The sequence below is a fragment of the Carassius auratus genome, unplaced genomic scaffold, assembly GCF_003368295.1.
Source record: "Carassius auratus strain Wakin unplaced genomic scaffold, ASM336829v1 scaf_tig00216571, whole genome shotgun sequence".
In the NCBI taxonomy this organism is placed as follows: domain Eukaryota; kingdom Metazoa; phylum Chordata; class Actinopteri; order Cypriniformes; family Cyprinidae; genus Carassius; species Carassius auratus.
In genome coordinates this window covers 269043-286047 of record NW_020528639.1, presented here as the reverse complement: position 1 = coordinate 286047, position 17005 = coordinate 269043, and the positions used below count along the sequence as shown (strand labels likewise).

General features: G+C 37.5%; 1 protein-coding gene across 1 annotated transcript; it reads left to right on the top strand.

The window, feature by feature from the left end:
* Positions 1-3617: 3617 nt before the first annotated feature.
* LOC113098503 (caveolae-associated protein 2-like) lies at positions 3618-15346 on the top strand. Its single transcript, XM_026263626.1, has 2 exons — positions 3618-4235; positions 14434-15346. Exons 1-2 carry the CDS (start codon positions 3699-3701, stop codon positions 15301-15303), a joined length of 1407 nt encoding a protein of 468 aa, XP_026119411.1. The 5' UTR covers positions 3618-3698; the 3' UTR covers positions 15304-15346.
* Positions 15347-17005: the final 1659 nt, after the last annotated feature.

Genomic DNA, 17005 nt, shown 5'->3' with positions numbered 1-17005 from the left:
TATTGCAAGGTTTTGTACTAAACCAGAAATGTGTTCCTTTTAACTTAAGACTGGATGTCATTTAGCAGGCAGTGGACATTTAACGGTGATTCATTTTTAAACTGTAGCCCTGTTTGGTAAGCACTGCTTTACAGTTTTTCTCAGTTGCTTTGGTACATTTCTCGAATCATCCTTGAGATTTGCAAAACAGTAAGTGCATTTCTCAAAACAACTCGTACAAATAGCAAAGCACCATGGATTACCTGCAAAAGCCAGACTCTTGCTCAAAATCCTTAGTTCATCTCTCAAAAATAAATATCTGTCGATGAACATGTCAGTGCCATCAGAATGACAAGTCCTTGTGTCATAGTTTATGGATAAGACAGTAAAATTGTTTAGTCATGTTGTCAATATAACAGTGTACTCTGGAGGGATGATGTAAACTACTGTATTGAACAGTATGCCATATGCTTATGTATGCCATAAGGTTTATCATCTACATTCTCTTCATAAGTCAAGATTTACTTGCATAATTCATGCCAAATTGACAAAAGGTCTAATAATTTGTAAAATAAAAAATAAAAAGTGTGCTTGGCAGTTTATGGTAAACTAGATTAACCATTTTGCATTTAATGACTTATACGATGAACTAAAGATTAGATGTTTTGAGGGGTGAGACTGTTGCACAGAAAACTATATAATACATTTTGAGCGACATGACATTAGCAAATGATTATAGGAAACCGCAGATAAATATACATAATCAATTGCATGAATGTACAAAAGCAATCACAACTTGTTCAAAAGAATGAGAAACTGGTTTTATGATGTGTATAAATGAATAGATGATGTGGAGGTTGTACAAGTTTCTGATTTGAGAAATGCACCAAAGTGACTGAGAAAAACTGTAAAATATAGGCTTCATATAAAAAAATAAGATATTTTTTTTTGACTCTCGTTGCATTCTTGAAGATCCTTACAAAAATGAATAAATAAAGCAAGGGAATGGCATTTAATGTGGGTGATTGGGAGGGCTTTGAAAAATTCTGTTCTTCAGGGCCGTCTAGATCTGTGCATGGGAAAATTGTCAAATTATCTCTCAAATGTCTTTACCGTCTATTGCTTTTTTCATCACTGGTCAAAATGTCCCAGAGGCAAGAAAAATAAATCTGTCTGCTATCATTCGGCTAATGAAGGCTGAAGTCTTTCTCGTACTTATTACTGTGATGCAGCGTCATAAATCTCTCACCAGGCACCAAACAATTTAAATTCACCCAGCAGCCATACTGAAGAACCTGTTACCAGCAAAGCCATCCAAGTTTCAAACAAAGGTAGCAATTATACACATGCATAACTTTAGTGTGTTTTGCAGTGAGATGTCTTTGCATACTCAGGAATTTTCCCATGAAGCTGAAACACAAATCATGCAACGTGACATCTCAATTACAGTCACCAATAATATTAAACTAATAAGATGACGATCTACAGATCTACAGACTCTCGTTAAATAGAATCAACAACAGGACGTTTTAACACAGCTGAGAGGAAACTACACATTACTGAGATGCTTTACAGTATTATTATCCAACTGCTGAAGTGCATTCATAGGCTACTGAAACATTGTCACATATGGTCCAAAAATGTAACAATTTGTACCTATCATAACTTGCTTGTCTGCTTTCATGTTTTGCACGTAAAAGCTTTTGTGGTGATGATAGGGTTTTTAAAATACCAGTCCTAAACTCCAAGTTAGTGAATCTGTTGATTAGTTTAATTTAATTAATTTAATTTAATTTATTCTTTCTAATACAAGTTCTATAAGTGCAGTGAGTACCTTCTACCTGCAGAGGTCAGGCCTCACTGCACTATGTAATGGCTGATTCTGGAATAGCTTAAAGGGTTAGTTCACCCCCAAATAAAAATGATATCATTAATTACTCACCCTCATATCGTTCCAAACATGTAAGACCTTTGTTCATCTTCACAACATAAATTAAGATATTTTTGATGAAATGTGAGCGCTCTCTGAGCCTCCATAGACACCAATGTAACTGTAATGTTCCCAGGTCCAGAAACATAGTAAGGACATCAGTAAAACAGCCCATGTGATCTAAGTGGCTCAACTTCAGTTTTGAGCTTAATTAAGCTTAAATAAGAAAGCTTTTTTTATGGGATAGTTAAAATGTGTGTGTGTGTGTGGGGGGGGGGGGGGGTTCTTTGTACGTGCAGGTAGGCATTCGCATCAGTCTCAGGAAATGAACGGATGTGGAAGATAACATTTATTTTATGTTAGATACTTACAGCCCAAAAAGATATCTAAGTTATGTATGTTATTCTGTCCCCATTGATTGTCATTATTCAGAAAATGACCTCTGGTCGAAACAGAATAATGTGGCATGTTTATCTTTGATAAGAGCGCCACACCAGATTTCCAGGTGAGGCGTTTATTGCAGAGTGTTTACTTTCTTGGTCACAGATCTATGAGTGAGTTAGTGTCTTTCCTTCTCCTTCTCTTTGTTCATTCGGACTATAGAGCAAGATTCAATACACTGTAAACATTCAAAGTCTGACATGGGTTTAAAACCTAGAATACATCATAAGACACGCATCTAGTAATTTACCCTAATGCACAATTTCTGATTCTGATTACTGTGAGCTGTCTGCTGGATGTCCTTTATTTATAGTACTTCCATCCTGTACAGTTAGCATTAAAGGTATTATAAAAGGCAGCGTTATTTTATCATAGATATAGAATTTTTTTATTATAATATATAATATTAGTTTAAGATCATTTTAATTTCAGTTATAGTTTTAGTAATTTTCCCATACATCAAGTTAAACTGAATGAAAATAAGTAATGTTGCTGAATTGTATGTTATTTCAGTTACATTTTATTTTACTATTATTATTTGTAAAGTTTATGGTTTTAGTTTTAGTTAACAGTAATGACTAAGCTGCTCTTTTCCATATGATAAAAGCAAATGAAGCTTGACAGCCTCTGGTCTCCATCCAGTTTCAGTGTATGTAAAATTGCAGCATAAACATCCTTCTAAACATCTCGTTTTGTGTCATATAGTTTTGAAAGAATATGAGTTCATGAGAGCAAATGATGACTGAAATTTCATTTTTGGTAGAGATATCCTTTAAACCTAGCATTCAGTGTGCAGTCTCTGTGTGTGTGTGTGTGTGTGTGTGTGTGGTATTTGAGTCTCGAATGGTGCCACTGGAACAGATGAACTGGCTTTTCAAACACTAATTTCCCTATGTCCTAGTCTGCCAGACTGCTGAGAAGAGAAACACCAGCAGAGATTCATGAAGAGACATTCAGGTGCATTCACACTGACACTGATACACCCCCTAATCCTTCACACAAACTGTTGCTGGTGTTGTCAAAATATGTCTTTTTGGGACAGCTCATACATATGACAAATAAACATTATCAAACCCATCACTGATTGCAAACTGATCAGACAATACTAAAACTGCATTCAGGGGAAAATGCGGTGGCACACTTTCACACTGACACTCTTTACTCACATTACTCTGATGGGCTGGGCTAAATACCTCGGCAACCAAGCCCCTCCCCTGGGTGTGTGGGGAGTTTTAAGTGGAGTGTTGGGTATGTTGTTTTTAGAGAGGAGCAGAAGGCAGGAGAGTGTCTGTGAGAGTCAATCTTCAATCTGACCCTGTCATTCAAAACCACCAGCGTTGACTCCACAATGGGTGAAGACTCCTCTCACGCCGAGCGAAGCACAGCGAACTTACCCAGGGAGGAAAGCACCCCGACACCACCAGCTCCAGATGCTCAGGATGCTCAGGATCTCCTCATTCCCAGCTTCAGTCCCGGCCCGATGTCCTCTTCCCCCGTCCACACCCTTTCCCGAATGGGCTCCAAGTCCCCGACCAGCCCCACGTCCCCTGGCGGCCAGGTCAGCGCCATCACGGTGATGGCTCTGCTCGACAAACTGGTGGTGATGATCGAGTCGGTGCAGGAGAACCAGCAGAAGATGGAGAAGAAGCAGGCCGAGCTTGAGGGGGCGGTGAGGATGGTGCAGGGTGATGTGACCCGGCTCACCAAGAACCACATGTCCACTGCCAACAGCGTGGGCAAGCTGCTGGAGCGCTCGCGCAAAACTGGCATCAATGTGAAGGAGGTGAGGGAGCGGCTGGATAGACAGAGCAGCCAGGTGAAGCGTCTGGAGGCCAACCATGCCCATCTGCTCAAGAGGAACCACTTTAAAGTGCTCATCTTTCAGGTGAGAAGAATGAGATCTTTCTACTCTTGAGGAGCCTTTAATGCTTCGAAGATGAACAAATCTAAATATGTGTCTGAATGAAGTTCTTAACACCTGACAAACCTCGTAACAAAAGTGTCAAAAATTATGTAAATATGTGGAGATTCTTGGACTTAAAAATGGTAATTCAATATGAATATTGAGAATGGTATTCTCTCTCTCTCTCTCTCTCTCTCTCTATTCTAAACTTGGTCGTTCTAAAGAATAGACCATAAAGAACTATAAAACATTTGAATGGTGGTGTAACAGGGTTTCCACAAAAATATGAAGCAGCACAACTGTCTTCAACAATGATAATAATAAGAAATGTTTCTTAAGCAGCAAATCAGTATATTATAATGATTTCAGAAGGATCATGTGACACTGATGACTGGAGTAATGGCTGCTGAAAATTTTTTGCCAACCCAGGGATAAATGTTATTTATTTACATTTTATAATATATTCAAATAGAAAGGAATTACAGAAAGATATACATAGAAATATGTCTGAATTAGGTTTTTCAATAGACCTGAGACAACTGAAATGCTTAGAAATACTTAAAACTTAACTATAACGAACAAATAGTTTCAGTGGTCTGTAATTCTGTCTTTAATGCAACAATTTTGCATATTAATCTTTTTTTTCCTTAAATATTTGCATAATTATGCACAAAATAACAGCAGGAAAAGTTCGATTTATTGTGTTTTTAAGGAATTTAATTGATGTTTGACAGGACATGTATCTTGAATAAAACTAAAGTGCGTGGGAATTCTTCATTTGACAGCAGCTGGGATGAAAGGTTTGGGCAGATTGCAGTCGAATGTCAATATGTGTGTGTGTCTAAGAACGTGTGTTCAAGCAGTATGCATGTAAACGAGAGTTTCTATGGCTCTCACATTTTTCATAATTCCTTACCATATAGCTCCAAGATTACTATGTTTACAATAGGCTCATTTGATTAAAAGCCCCTCCTCACAAATAAACATAAAACCAACTGAGATTGTAAAGTCAGGTCTTCTGGCTAAACCAGCTTTGTGACCTGTGCTTTAGTTTGCACTAATCTTAGGTGAGGTGTTTTGTATGTTTAGGCGATGTCATTTTACACACTCGGGAAATGCTATTATACTTTATGCCAGTTGGTTAAGGTGAAGGGTGTGTCGTGTTGATTTAAGCAGCTGCGTCGGTCTCATGCTTTTAGAAGTGTATTCTTATCTGATTGCCCTGGAGTAAGCCACATGCAGCTTTACACGCTGGGACAGTGATCTTTGACTTGTAGAAGCAGGTAGAGGCATTTCTTTGGGGTGTTAGTTCTGCTTTTCAAAATGATTGCTGGGAATCAGTTTTCCTGAGGCAAATGTTAAGAGCTAAATGTCAAAGAGAGCATCAATAGATATGAAAACACAGACTTTTATCTAGCTCCTTTGAGACTCATATCCTAATACCTCATGTCAATGCCTGATCATTCATGAAGGCATGTCTCAAGTGGATTAATTTCCCATAAGAAGATAACTTTATTTTCTTGTTTCTTCATCAAGGTAACAGGCTGAGGTTAACAGTTTCTATGACTCAACTTAAGCATGCTAATTCAAAATGATTTACTTTATATACTTCTTCAGGAAATTGTGTTTAATAAAGTGTTTTATAAAAAGCACTCCATCATAGCAGAGAGAGTTGATTATCGGGGCGATGACTCTTGACTAATCCAGCTGTCAGAGAGGAAGGCCATGGGGCTGAACAGCGCAGCTAATGGCTGATCCCAAGTCTTAACCGTTCCCTTTGAGATCTAGCAGCAGGTGATTTTCTAAAGTGATAATCAGCCCATATGCAGTCTGTTAAAACCCTTTGGCATGAGTGCAGGCTTGCAGAATGTTTGATGCAGTAGATAGTAATATTTAATTTGGGAATGTGTGCCGCAAGATGAAAAGAAAAGCTTTGCTATACACACGCTAGCACTCCTGCTGTGTATTGTGAATTTACTGAAATCCACTCTTTTTAAGAAATTAATGAATAATGAATACATTTTTTAGCAGGGACACATTAAATTGATGGAAAATTGCAGTTAAGACATTAAAAATATAACAAAAGATTTCTTTTAAACTTCTAAAGATCCTAAAATGTATCACAGTTTGAATAAAATATTTAGCATTACAACGTTACATTCAAAATGTACAATAATAATAATAATAACATAAAAGACAAATGTTTCACTATATTTACTGTATTTTAATCAAATAAATACAGCTGTGTGAGTGTAGACTACTTTGAAAAAACATTCAAAATCTAACTGACCCCAAACCACTGAACAGTGTTTATACGCATATGTTTGCAATAGAGTACGCACACACACAATTAGTAAGTCTCAGGAAGGTGTGTGTGTGTGTGTGCTAATACATATTGTCAGGAATGGAACCAAGTTTTCACCTCAGAGTAAAAATAAATATAAAAAAATGTAAATGTGACTTCTTTTTCTTTTTCTCATAATTGCAATTGCTTTTTTGTTTCATGTAATGCAACTTTGTTTCCTCTAATTGTGAATTTTTTTTTCAACTTTATTTCACAGTTAATCTTTTATTATTTATTATTGTTGCTTTAGTTCTTATACAATATTTTGGTTGAAATGCACTTTCCCAAGTGCCTCAAAGAGTGACAGAACAGCACAGGTATGTACTTTCCCTTCTTGTGTTGGGACATTGACATCTTTGGCATTGTAGCTGCAGGTGATCTTTAAAAAACAATTGCATGTCAGTGCTATATTGACATGCCAATAAAATGTAAAGGAAAACTCCACTATTTAATTTGAAAATAGGCTCATTTTCCAAACCTAGAGTTGTGTTTTACCATTTTGGAATCCATTCAGCGGATCTCCGGGTCTAGTGTGAGATCTTTAGCTGTAGCTTAGCATCGATCATTGAATCTGATTAGACTGTCAGCATCTTGCTAAAAATGACCAAAAGGTTTTTATATTTCTCCCATTTAAAACTCGACTCTTCTGTAGTTACAGTGGGCACGGAAAATGAAAAGTAGTGATTTTCTAGGAAAATATTGGTAGGAACTATACTTTGATTCTGGCGTAATAATCAAGGAAGTGTGCTGCCATACAACAGTGCCGAAGGCAATGATATTATGCAGCGACTAGAAAATCGCTACTTTTCATTTTCCATCGGTTGTAGTACACGATGTAACTACAGAAGAGTCGAGTTTTAAATGGGAGAAATATCGAAACTCTTTGGTCATTTTTTTGCGAGATGCTCACAGTCTAATCAGATTCAATGATCTGGATTCGAAAATGGTAAAACCCAACTCTAGGGGGGTTGGAAAATGAGCCTATTTTCAAAAATAGTGGAATGTTACTTTAATTCACTGTCTCTTTTGATTCAAAACACGTTTCTTTTCTCTTCTTTATATTTTCTCTTTTTGTTCCTGGAAAGTGATGTGCATGTCCTTATATGATATAGGCCATTAAAACAATGGTGAATTATTCTATGGAACAAGAGCCTATTGAAAGTAAACACAGAACGCAAACACAAGGGAGAGCCATCGCAAATCTATTCGCTCACAGGAGTTTGTTTTGGAAGAGTGCTATTGCTCTTTGGTTGCGCATTTGCTTGTTTTGTTTCATTTTTTGGCATCTGACGATGCTCACCCGCCTGTGTGGTAATTATAAACTTTCTGTGCACTGTGCAAAGGCATTTGGAGAAGGAAGGTGTGGTTTGAACACACAAGAGTCCTCCAAAAGAAAGAAAAAAATGCAGTAAACACACTGAGTTTGGCACTGAAAATGCATGTGTGTGGGAGAGAGACAGCCTGGTCAACTGCCTTGTTTCCCTTAACAAGCACTAATGATCTGCAGTAATTACTGCCCATTTAGGCCTCTATTTGTTTATGTTTAATGCATCACTGCTCTTTTTGTGTTCTCAAAAATACATCAGTGTTGATTCTTGAAAAATGGGTTCTACGTGCTGAGGCTCTTCAGTGCAGTAACTCTGGCCTGTGTTTGTGGTTGCCAGTGCTTGTGCAAAGATCATTAATTATGTTCACAACAATAATCTAGACAACTGCTCATAGTTTATGCCGTTTTTTCTAATCTAGATTGGTTATGAATGCATGTTTTCCATGAAGCCTTGCAGACGGTGCTTTCTATACTTCTAACATGCATCTTAAACGTCTTCACCATGACTTGCAAAATTTGGCAAGCTGTATGACTGATGGCAAACATGAGGCTTTTACGGATAGTCATAAAACATATTTTATTGCTTTTATGTTTTTGAAGGAAGGAACGTTTTGGCTGAGATGTTTCTGCAGTGGGCGTTCACAAAAACATCTGATAACTGTCATTTTTTACACCTTTGTAGTCGCTCCGATTCCACCTATTATTTCTAATCCTGTTGAATATGGCCAAGGTTTATTTTGGCCCAGAGATGCCATGGAACGCCTTCATTAAGATGATGTAATTGTGCTGAGATCCAAATAATGCCACGTATGATTGGTCAGTCAGTCCATCAGCATGTGTTTAATTGTGCATTTTCGCATGAGGTAAATGTTTAATCCTCAAGATCAGGATCTTCAATGAAAGGTAAAAACAAATATATTCACATGCAAATGTGAATTGTGGGAAAGTGACAATCTTTCGGGGTAGGAGAAGTAAAACACAACAAGCCGATATCCATTGTTTACAGGCCTTCCCGTTACGAGGAAAAGTTTTTTATAACGGCGACACAGATTCTGATTATTAAAACAAAGTCAGTCTGATAATTCTGCACAATTGCACCGGGTTATTATATAACAAAACACATTCTTTCATCGTTCAAAAGCATGACTTCCTTAAAGATTTGTATCCATTTCATGCAGTGCATGTTCATAGTTCAGTTTGCTCAGAAACAAAGAGCATTCATGTGAATTTGATTGTGTTGTTCTGATCTCATCACTGATTCTGACAGTGAGAGAAATATGTTTGCTTATTGTGTCCTGATTCAGATCGCAATTACAATATTTTATGAATTCCTGCATATTTTTAAGCTCCGTTGAAGTCCTTTCATTATGTTTCCTATGCTGTTCCCTGAGCTCCACCCTCAACCAACAAAGATTCAAGAAAGAAAGAAAGAAAGAAATCATGACTACTTCAAGGCCAGGGGATAGATTGTGATGGTGGAGGAAATAGCAGAGGAACAGAAGAGATAGAATGAACTGGATGAGAACAATGGAAAACAAACTGAAATATGAGAGAGAGAGAGAGAGATCTTCTCTGCTCGGGCATGTTTCAGCTCAATGTGCTGGATTTCTGGTTTGACAACTCGACTCCTCCCTTTACCATTGTGCTAACATACAGCTGTTTGTTTTATACAATGCTTTGGAATACTTGATTCTTATTGGCCAAACGCAGCATTCTGCAGTCAAATATTTTTGTATAATGACATCCAAACTGTATATTTGACTGTTGCTCTAGCAACCTCCAACTCTGTAGTAGCTTCATATCTCTCATATCACTCCACTGACAATATACGTACGGCCTACAAACTCTAACTGAAGATGACTATAGCCAACTTTTATTCCTTGTTTATACTCATATTTTCAAGGATAAATAAAAAGCCCTAATGTCTGACAGAGCTGATTTGTAATTTCAGAAGAAATGTGCTTGTTTAATCCTGCTAAACACACTTTCCTGCCTCCTATAGACACGATACCTCCAGCACACGGCTCAGTAACGTTTGCGAAAGATCAAGGTTAAGAGCGGTATATGATTCATTTTGAACAGCATAGATGTTTGTCCAAGCAATGGTTCCCTGCTTATTATAATTAAAGGCTATTGGCTATTTGTTCAAACCGACAAGCCATTTGATACGCCCCACCCAAACCTACCATTTAAAAGAGAAATACGTCAAGGTGGAGATCTGAAAAGTCAAGCCCTGTGAAGCTGAAATGATCCAGACACACTCATTCTGCAGGTATTATTGGACTCACTCAAATAAATACAGTCTAATTAGAAAAAGGATACTTCAGGGAGCATGACTAATCATGTGATTAATTCAAGCAGTCAGACAGAGGCAATGAAGCTTTTTTAATATAAACCTGAGAGCGAAGGAGATGGAATCAGAGCCCTCCTTTAGACAGGTGCACCTCTCATCAAAAAAAAAAATGCTAAGCCGAATTCAGTTAGTTGAGAGCCAACAGATGGCCCTTTAAATATCCCTTTCCCTTAGTTTTCACCACAGCGCTGCAGATCGGAGGCTTTGATAGCACATTGCTTTGCCCGGCATCTCACTGAACTGTGTGTTCAAGCCAGTTGGCTGTTGATTTCCACTTATTCTCTCCATCTGGAGCAAGGCCAAAGATTCCCTGAACTTCTTCCACACATCAAACAGGTAACGGATGAGCGAACACATATTTGTCTGCCTTTTTTTATTATTTTTAATGCAAAAGCCTGCAAAGGCTGATGGGGCGTCACATGTGAGCTGTATGTCATGTGTTTTATGTCTCAAAAATGTGTTACATAACTAATCTGACAGAGAAAATGGCTTTAGACATCAAATGTAGTCCTTATTTTAGTTAGACATCCATTTACTGACAAACAAAACACATGCAGATGGTGTAGACTTTTTCTGAGTCAGATTTGCATTGGAATGAACAGTTGCAGAATCATTTTCCCTGGATGAGAAAAAAAAATTCAAAGACAGTTTACTGTGCTTGTGTTGTTTTGTTGTTGGTTTTTTTTTTTTTTTTTTTTTTTTACATGGCAGAACAGTATTGTAATATTGAGGGATTGTTTGTATTTAATATTTTTAGTATTTCAGTAATTGAAATAAAACTGAAACATAAAATGTAATTATTAGATGAAAACAAATTAAGTAAAATTTGAATTGCAAATTTGAAAAATTAAAACTGAAATAAAAATAAACCTTAAAAAAAGGTTGTTTAAAATGATCAAACCTATAACAGTATGTAAATAATTCTTAAATACAACTGCATGTTATTTTAGTGTTTATATTTTTATATTATCCGATTATGGTTCTCCTTTTTGATTATTCTGTAGTGACAGACTTTGAGAGCAGCTTCTGGCATATTCACGTCTGTCTCAAAACAACACTTTCCCTTAGTGAGAACAAATTCACTACTGCTAACATTCAGCAGTGACACATCCTCCTTTTGTGTCTTTTCTTTTTAATAGTCTTGTCCTCTATTGTTCAAATATTTGTCTATTCTCTGCTTCTTTCCTGTGCTTTCTGCTGCTCGTGTTGTCTGTTCAGATCCTACGAGCCTGATTGAGAGAGAGACACACATACACACACACACACACACCATTTCTCATCTCTTTCGATGTTTCCACTCCAAAAGGTCTGGAGGCCTCCAGCGGGGCGCATTAATTATCCAGGCTCCCATTACACACTGCACCAGAGGTATCGGCATGTGACACAATGTTTTCAAAAGTTCTCCCTCTCTCTATCCTTCAGTCCCCTCCTCTTTCTCTTCCTCTGTCCATTGTGTATTTAGATAAAGGTCAAAATCTGAATGGCAAATGTCTTGATTTATCACTGTGTTACAAGAGACAGGGCTGAGAAACTAATGTTTAAGAAAGGTGGATACAGAGCAGGATCAGAAAAACTGGAGCAACTTTAACTAAGCATGCAAATGACAAATGAAGAGTGAAACTAACAAAACGGAGACTCCCTTCTTTGGTTCAAAATGTGAATAGAGAAAAAAAATGTCAACTTGAATGATGTCATTTCCATGTAAAATATGCATCATTATATTGATATAAGTTTTACTTTTAATTAAATTTGTACTGTTGAGACACTTTTAATAAAGCATTCAGATTGGGGTCAGCCTACTACTGTGTGAAATTTCCCAGGCTTTTGGAGATGAATTTCATATGTGCACTTTATATCTGACAAGGACCTCAAGGCACAAACTAATTAGATTTGAGCTGTATAAACATATTTCAACAGGGAATAATTTAAAAAAAATTTATTTAACATCTCCTTAAATCCAATCTGTGTAGGTTCTTAGTGAATTGAAGTTATTTAAAATATAACACTGATAACAGAATATAAATGTGTTGCCTGAGTTTCACTCTATTATTAATTATGAAATGGAATACAAATATAGCCGTTACCAGGTTATAACAAATTAAAAGCTGATGCTTTTATAGAAGTAACTGAACACAGCCAACTCCCAGCTTTGGTTTCCATGTAGCTCGTGAACTTGAGGGGTGATACTCTGAACATTTGCTCATGAAGAAACTGGTTAGCCCAGAGTCAACACTGGTTTGGACTGGATCTCCACCCTCAGGGCGATACTTGCTATTCAAAGGTGAAATGTTTAAGATGAGTACCATCCATTTGGACCACTTTTTGAAAATAACAATTAACACATTTTGAGAAATGCATGTTTGGAAAAGGTCCTTCTCATATTAGCCAGCAAGGCATTGGGATTATTTCTTGAATGGGAAAAAAACTAAATAGGAGTTGCATTCCTTCATTTGGAATTTGTAAAGCAGCTTGTTAATGGCACATAGTTTTGTGACCAAGGGGATGGGGATAAGGTTGTCTTTGTCTTTGTCCATTTTATAGTGCATATATATAATATAATAAAGCGAATGTCCAAAAACTGAGAGCTCTCAATGACTATCTTTACAGATTATATATATAAGTGAGTGAGCTTAATTCTAAGCAAATCTAAAAAAAACTGAAATTAGTGATTTATAAAGTAGAAAATGTCTTGACTTGAAAAAATTACATTTTCCAGAGACAGGAGCATCTGAACATCTAATACTCCACAATTTTCAGCATATACTTCTGCTTGCAGTTTCATGTTGAAATACTGGCATACAGTAACAAATCTGTCATTTAGATGTTTAGAGCTTGGAGAAAATGGTACATGCTCTGATTTGTGTGCTTAGTGCCCTTATAGAGGGAGCAGGTGAGCGTGCAAAAGCTGCACTCATGCTGCTAATCCGCCTTTCCCTGAGGGTCAGATCTTCAATTTACTCCTTAAGCGTGAAGCATAACCCCTGTAAACCTCAGCAGCCGTGTCTGAGGTGTGTGTCAGGGGTCTGCGTGTGTGAGGGAAGAGCAGCAACAAGAGAACATTCTTCTGTCTGTGTGTCAGAGAGACATTTGAAAGGGTGTGGCATGTTTAGTGATCTTTTTGTTGTTGAATTATTTCAGTGATTTAATAGTTATTTGATTATGCAAAAGATAGCATTTGTATATATTTATTTATATACACACATAATCAAACAAATATAAGCAATAAATGGATAAAGATTATTTCATTCACACCATGCAGTACACCCAAAAATCTTGACTTTACAAAATACATTTTTGTTTGTGAAATATGATTTAAGTTTGCCTTGTTTTGCATATGCATGTCATTTTTAAATAAAATATTTTTAAAAGGAATTTGACTTGATTTGATTTGTTTGTGAAAGAGAATATTCCGCTGTGTGTGTGTGAGAAAGAGAGATTTGAAAGGGTGTGGCATATCTGATGTTTTTTATTTCAGTGATTAAATGATCGAGTACATATTTAATCATGCATAAGTTAAACATAATTTATATTCCCTGTCCATGCCTAATCAAAGTAAAGAAACAGACAAAGAAGAAAGGAAAAAAAAATGATTGCATTCAACATATATTGAGCTATGCAGTATACACAAAAATCTTGACTTAGATTGCTCAGTGAAATACATGTAAGTTATAAATCATAGCTTTTTAAAAGGAATTTGGCGGGAACAGTATAGCTCAACCTCTTGCCATCAATCCTTTTTTTTCTTTTTTTTTTTTTTGGAGTAACTCCAACACAATGCCTCCACATGCCTTGGGTATAGCTTGCTCTGCAACAAACAGGTTTTTCAGTAGATTGCACAATTAAAAAAAAAAAAAAAAGACAAACTGACTCATCTATTTGTTTTGTTTATTAATACAAAAGTAGTGTGTGGACCTGTAACTAATCTTTACAGTTGTGGGTTTACAAGGTTGTGGGTTCGATTCCCACAAAATGCATAAACTGATAAACTGCAATGCAATGTTATCGGCTAAAATAATCACGTTTATAACACATTTAAATACAGGTTATATCAGAATTGTACTGTAACAATTATCTGCACTGTAACCTTTAAGGCAGATCTTTACACAATGAACCGTTCAGTCATTCTTAAATGCATTTTCTTTTTCTCCAATTTCAGGAGGACAGTGAAATCCCCTCCACTGTGCTTACTAAAGATGGCCTGACCTCCACCTCCCAAGATGAGATCAGTCCATCTGCACCAACTCCGCTCACTGATTTAAACCGCTCTCAAGAAGAAGGCCTGCAGACCATCAGCCTCACCTCTGATGACGACGAGGAAAAAGGTGCAACAAGTCCTCTGGCAGAGGGTGGTGACGATTCATTAGATCTGCATGAAGAGAGCTTCCCAGGCTTGGGAAGCGAACGTCTGGAGCGTTCTCGTGCTGACAAGTTCAAGCGCTCCAGTCTGAAGAAGGTGGATAGTTTAAAAAAGGCCTTCTCACGAAGCAGCATCGAGAAGAAGATCAACAAGATCGTGCCTCCAGAACAGCGCGAGAAGATCAAGAAAAGCTTCATCCCCAACCATCCAAAGAGCCCCTCTTCCAAGAGCTCATCCTTCCATGTCTCTCCAATGACCTTCAATGTCAAGAAGGTACGAAATGGAGATGCTGACTCCTCCCAGCAGCCTGGGAGCTCACCGAGGAACCTCAGCCTGGTGGAAGTTCCCAACATTGGGGGACCTGATGGTGAGCTGCCCCTGGCTGAGTTACATTCCTCAGGCGAGAAAACAAATGGAGATGATCTTCGCAGCCCTTCCACCCCGGGCAGCGGGGATGGAGAGGTGTTCATCACAGATGAGGGTGGAGATCTCGACAACGGTCCATCTGCAACCCTGGCTGAAGAAGAAGTGGATAAAGAAGATGATGACACTGATGGCAATGAAGAAAACAGGAAGGAGGAAAAGTCTGAGGAGAAAGATGCGAGACCTGCAGAAGAAGCGTCCGTGTCTCTGCCGTCGACTGCAGCTACTGTTGAGCTACCTTCTTAGATATAGCTGCGTTTCTACTCCTCTGACTTCAATCCAATTCTGAGACTTTGGGAAGCGTAGTTACTCCCTTGTGCCACCGGTATATTGTTCCCAAGCTTGTTTAATGTTAGCATGTCTGCTAAAATAACATATTGCCCTGAATTAATCCCTAATATAATGTAACTATAACCTATTGTGTTAAATTCAGAAATTAAGCACATTCTTGTAGGAGGAAATTCCATTTAGATTTCATTTCAAATAGATTCCATATAAAAGCCCTGAGAATGCTACAGCAGTTCAGACCACTGTGACCACAATGATACACCAAAATAGCTATATTTTTCTGTGGGAGCCTGTGAATAGCATGAAATTGACTGAACTGAAATGCCGGAACTCTCACTCACATCTTTTTTCTTTGTGTGTAGGAGAGGCAATGTGTACCAATCTGTCCTTTGTTATGCTGGAGTCCACACTCCCTTCTGTCAATGTACATAAAATGTAGTATTAAATTGCATACAAAAAAGTACTATTATTATTATTATGGTTTTTGGAAACAGTACTTAGTTTTTGCATACAGTATTTTGATGCAAATATTAACATGGTAATCATAAAATATATGGTTACAACATGGAACATAATTACTGCACCATTGTACCACCACAGTACGTTTTGTATGTTACGAAACAGACAACTACAAAAGACAAGAGGTGTTGACAAAGTTATGTTTTTTTAAAAGTTAACTTTTATTTAAATATTTAGCAGCACTCCGTCTCAAGGCTTGAATAAGTAGTTGTCTATGAGGACTGACAGCAGTGCTTGGCACGGTGGGAAGGAAGCGTGTTTACAAAATGTCTGGGGAAAAGCCAGCACAATTGACTGCCATCTCCATGGCAACCTTGCCCGCTGCCAACAACTCTCCAATTACTGCTATAGAGCAAGGCAAGGGCACTCACACACAGCGTGATGAATACAAACGTACAGTGAAGCAGAAGTATTTCTGTAGTCAAACATTCCATACTACTGATGTAATAACTTCATATTCTGCTAAACACTAACATTATTTAGATGATACAGTGGTAAAAACTCTATACTCAGACATCAGACCTGTGAAAATAAAAACTGCTGCCATAAATATGAGTTGTAGCTGGGGTTTGGTCGAACCCGTGGGCCCTGTTTGAAATTGTGTAATAGCACAAATAAATATGTTTAAGGTTTTTCAAGTGTATAGGTGTCCAGGTTGTTGTTTTTATGTATTGTTATTTTTATGTATTTGGCTGAGCAGTAGTTTGGTTGGCTCGCAAATGTACTAGATTTCTATAATACGTAAAATAAGTAAGCTTGACCAAAGTTGTAGTGGTGTTAGCATGTCATCCTTCAAACAATCTTAACCCAATATACTCTCTGTGAGACCAGACCTTTATAGCTGGTAACAAATGTGCTACAAATAATACAACAACACCCCATGGAGAGCCAATAATAGTGGAACCTCATGATGACCTGATAGGACCTCTCCCATGGAGAGCCCATGATGCATTGACCTAATGCTGACCTAATGGGCTAAATACATGGGCCATTTGAGTCACACTTTTGTAAACAGTTTGAGTTGATTGCATCTGAGACACAGTCACAATGTAAATGCATCTGCGAAAGATAACGACATAATCTTTAAAGGTACAGAACCTAAATATGTGTTATTTGTGCAGTAACTGTACCAAATGTAAGC

What these genes read in the sequence shown, in the direction of transcription:
- LOC113098503 (XM_026263626.1), top strand. Translation starts at nt 3,699, where the DNA reads ATGGGTGAAGACTCCTCTCACGCCGAGCGAAGCACAGCGAACTTACCC. An exon ending in TTAAAGTGCTCATCTTTCAG is followed by an intron (nt 4,236 to 14,433) that starts GTGAGAAGAATG and finishes CTCCAATTTCAG; the next exon opens with GAGGACAGTGAAATCCCCTC.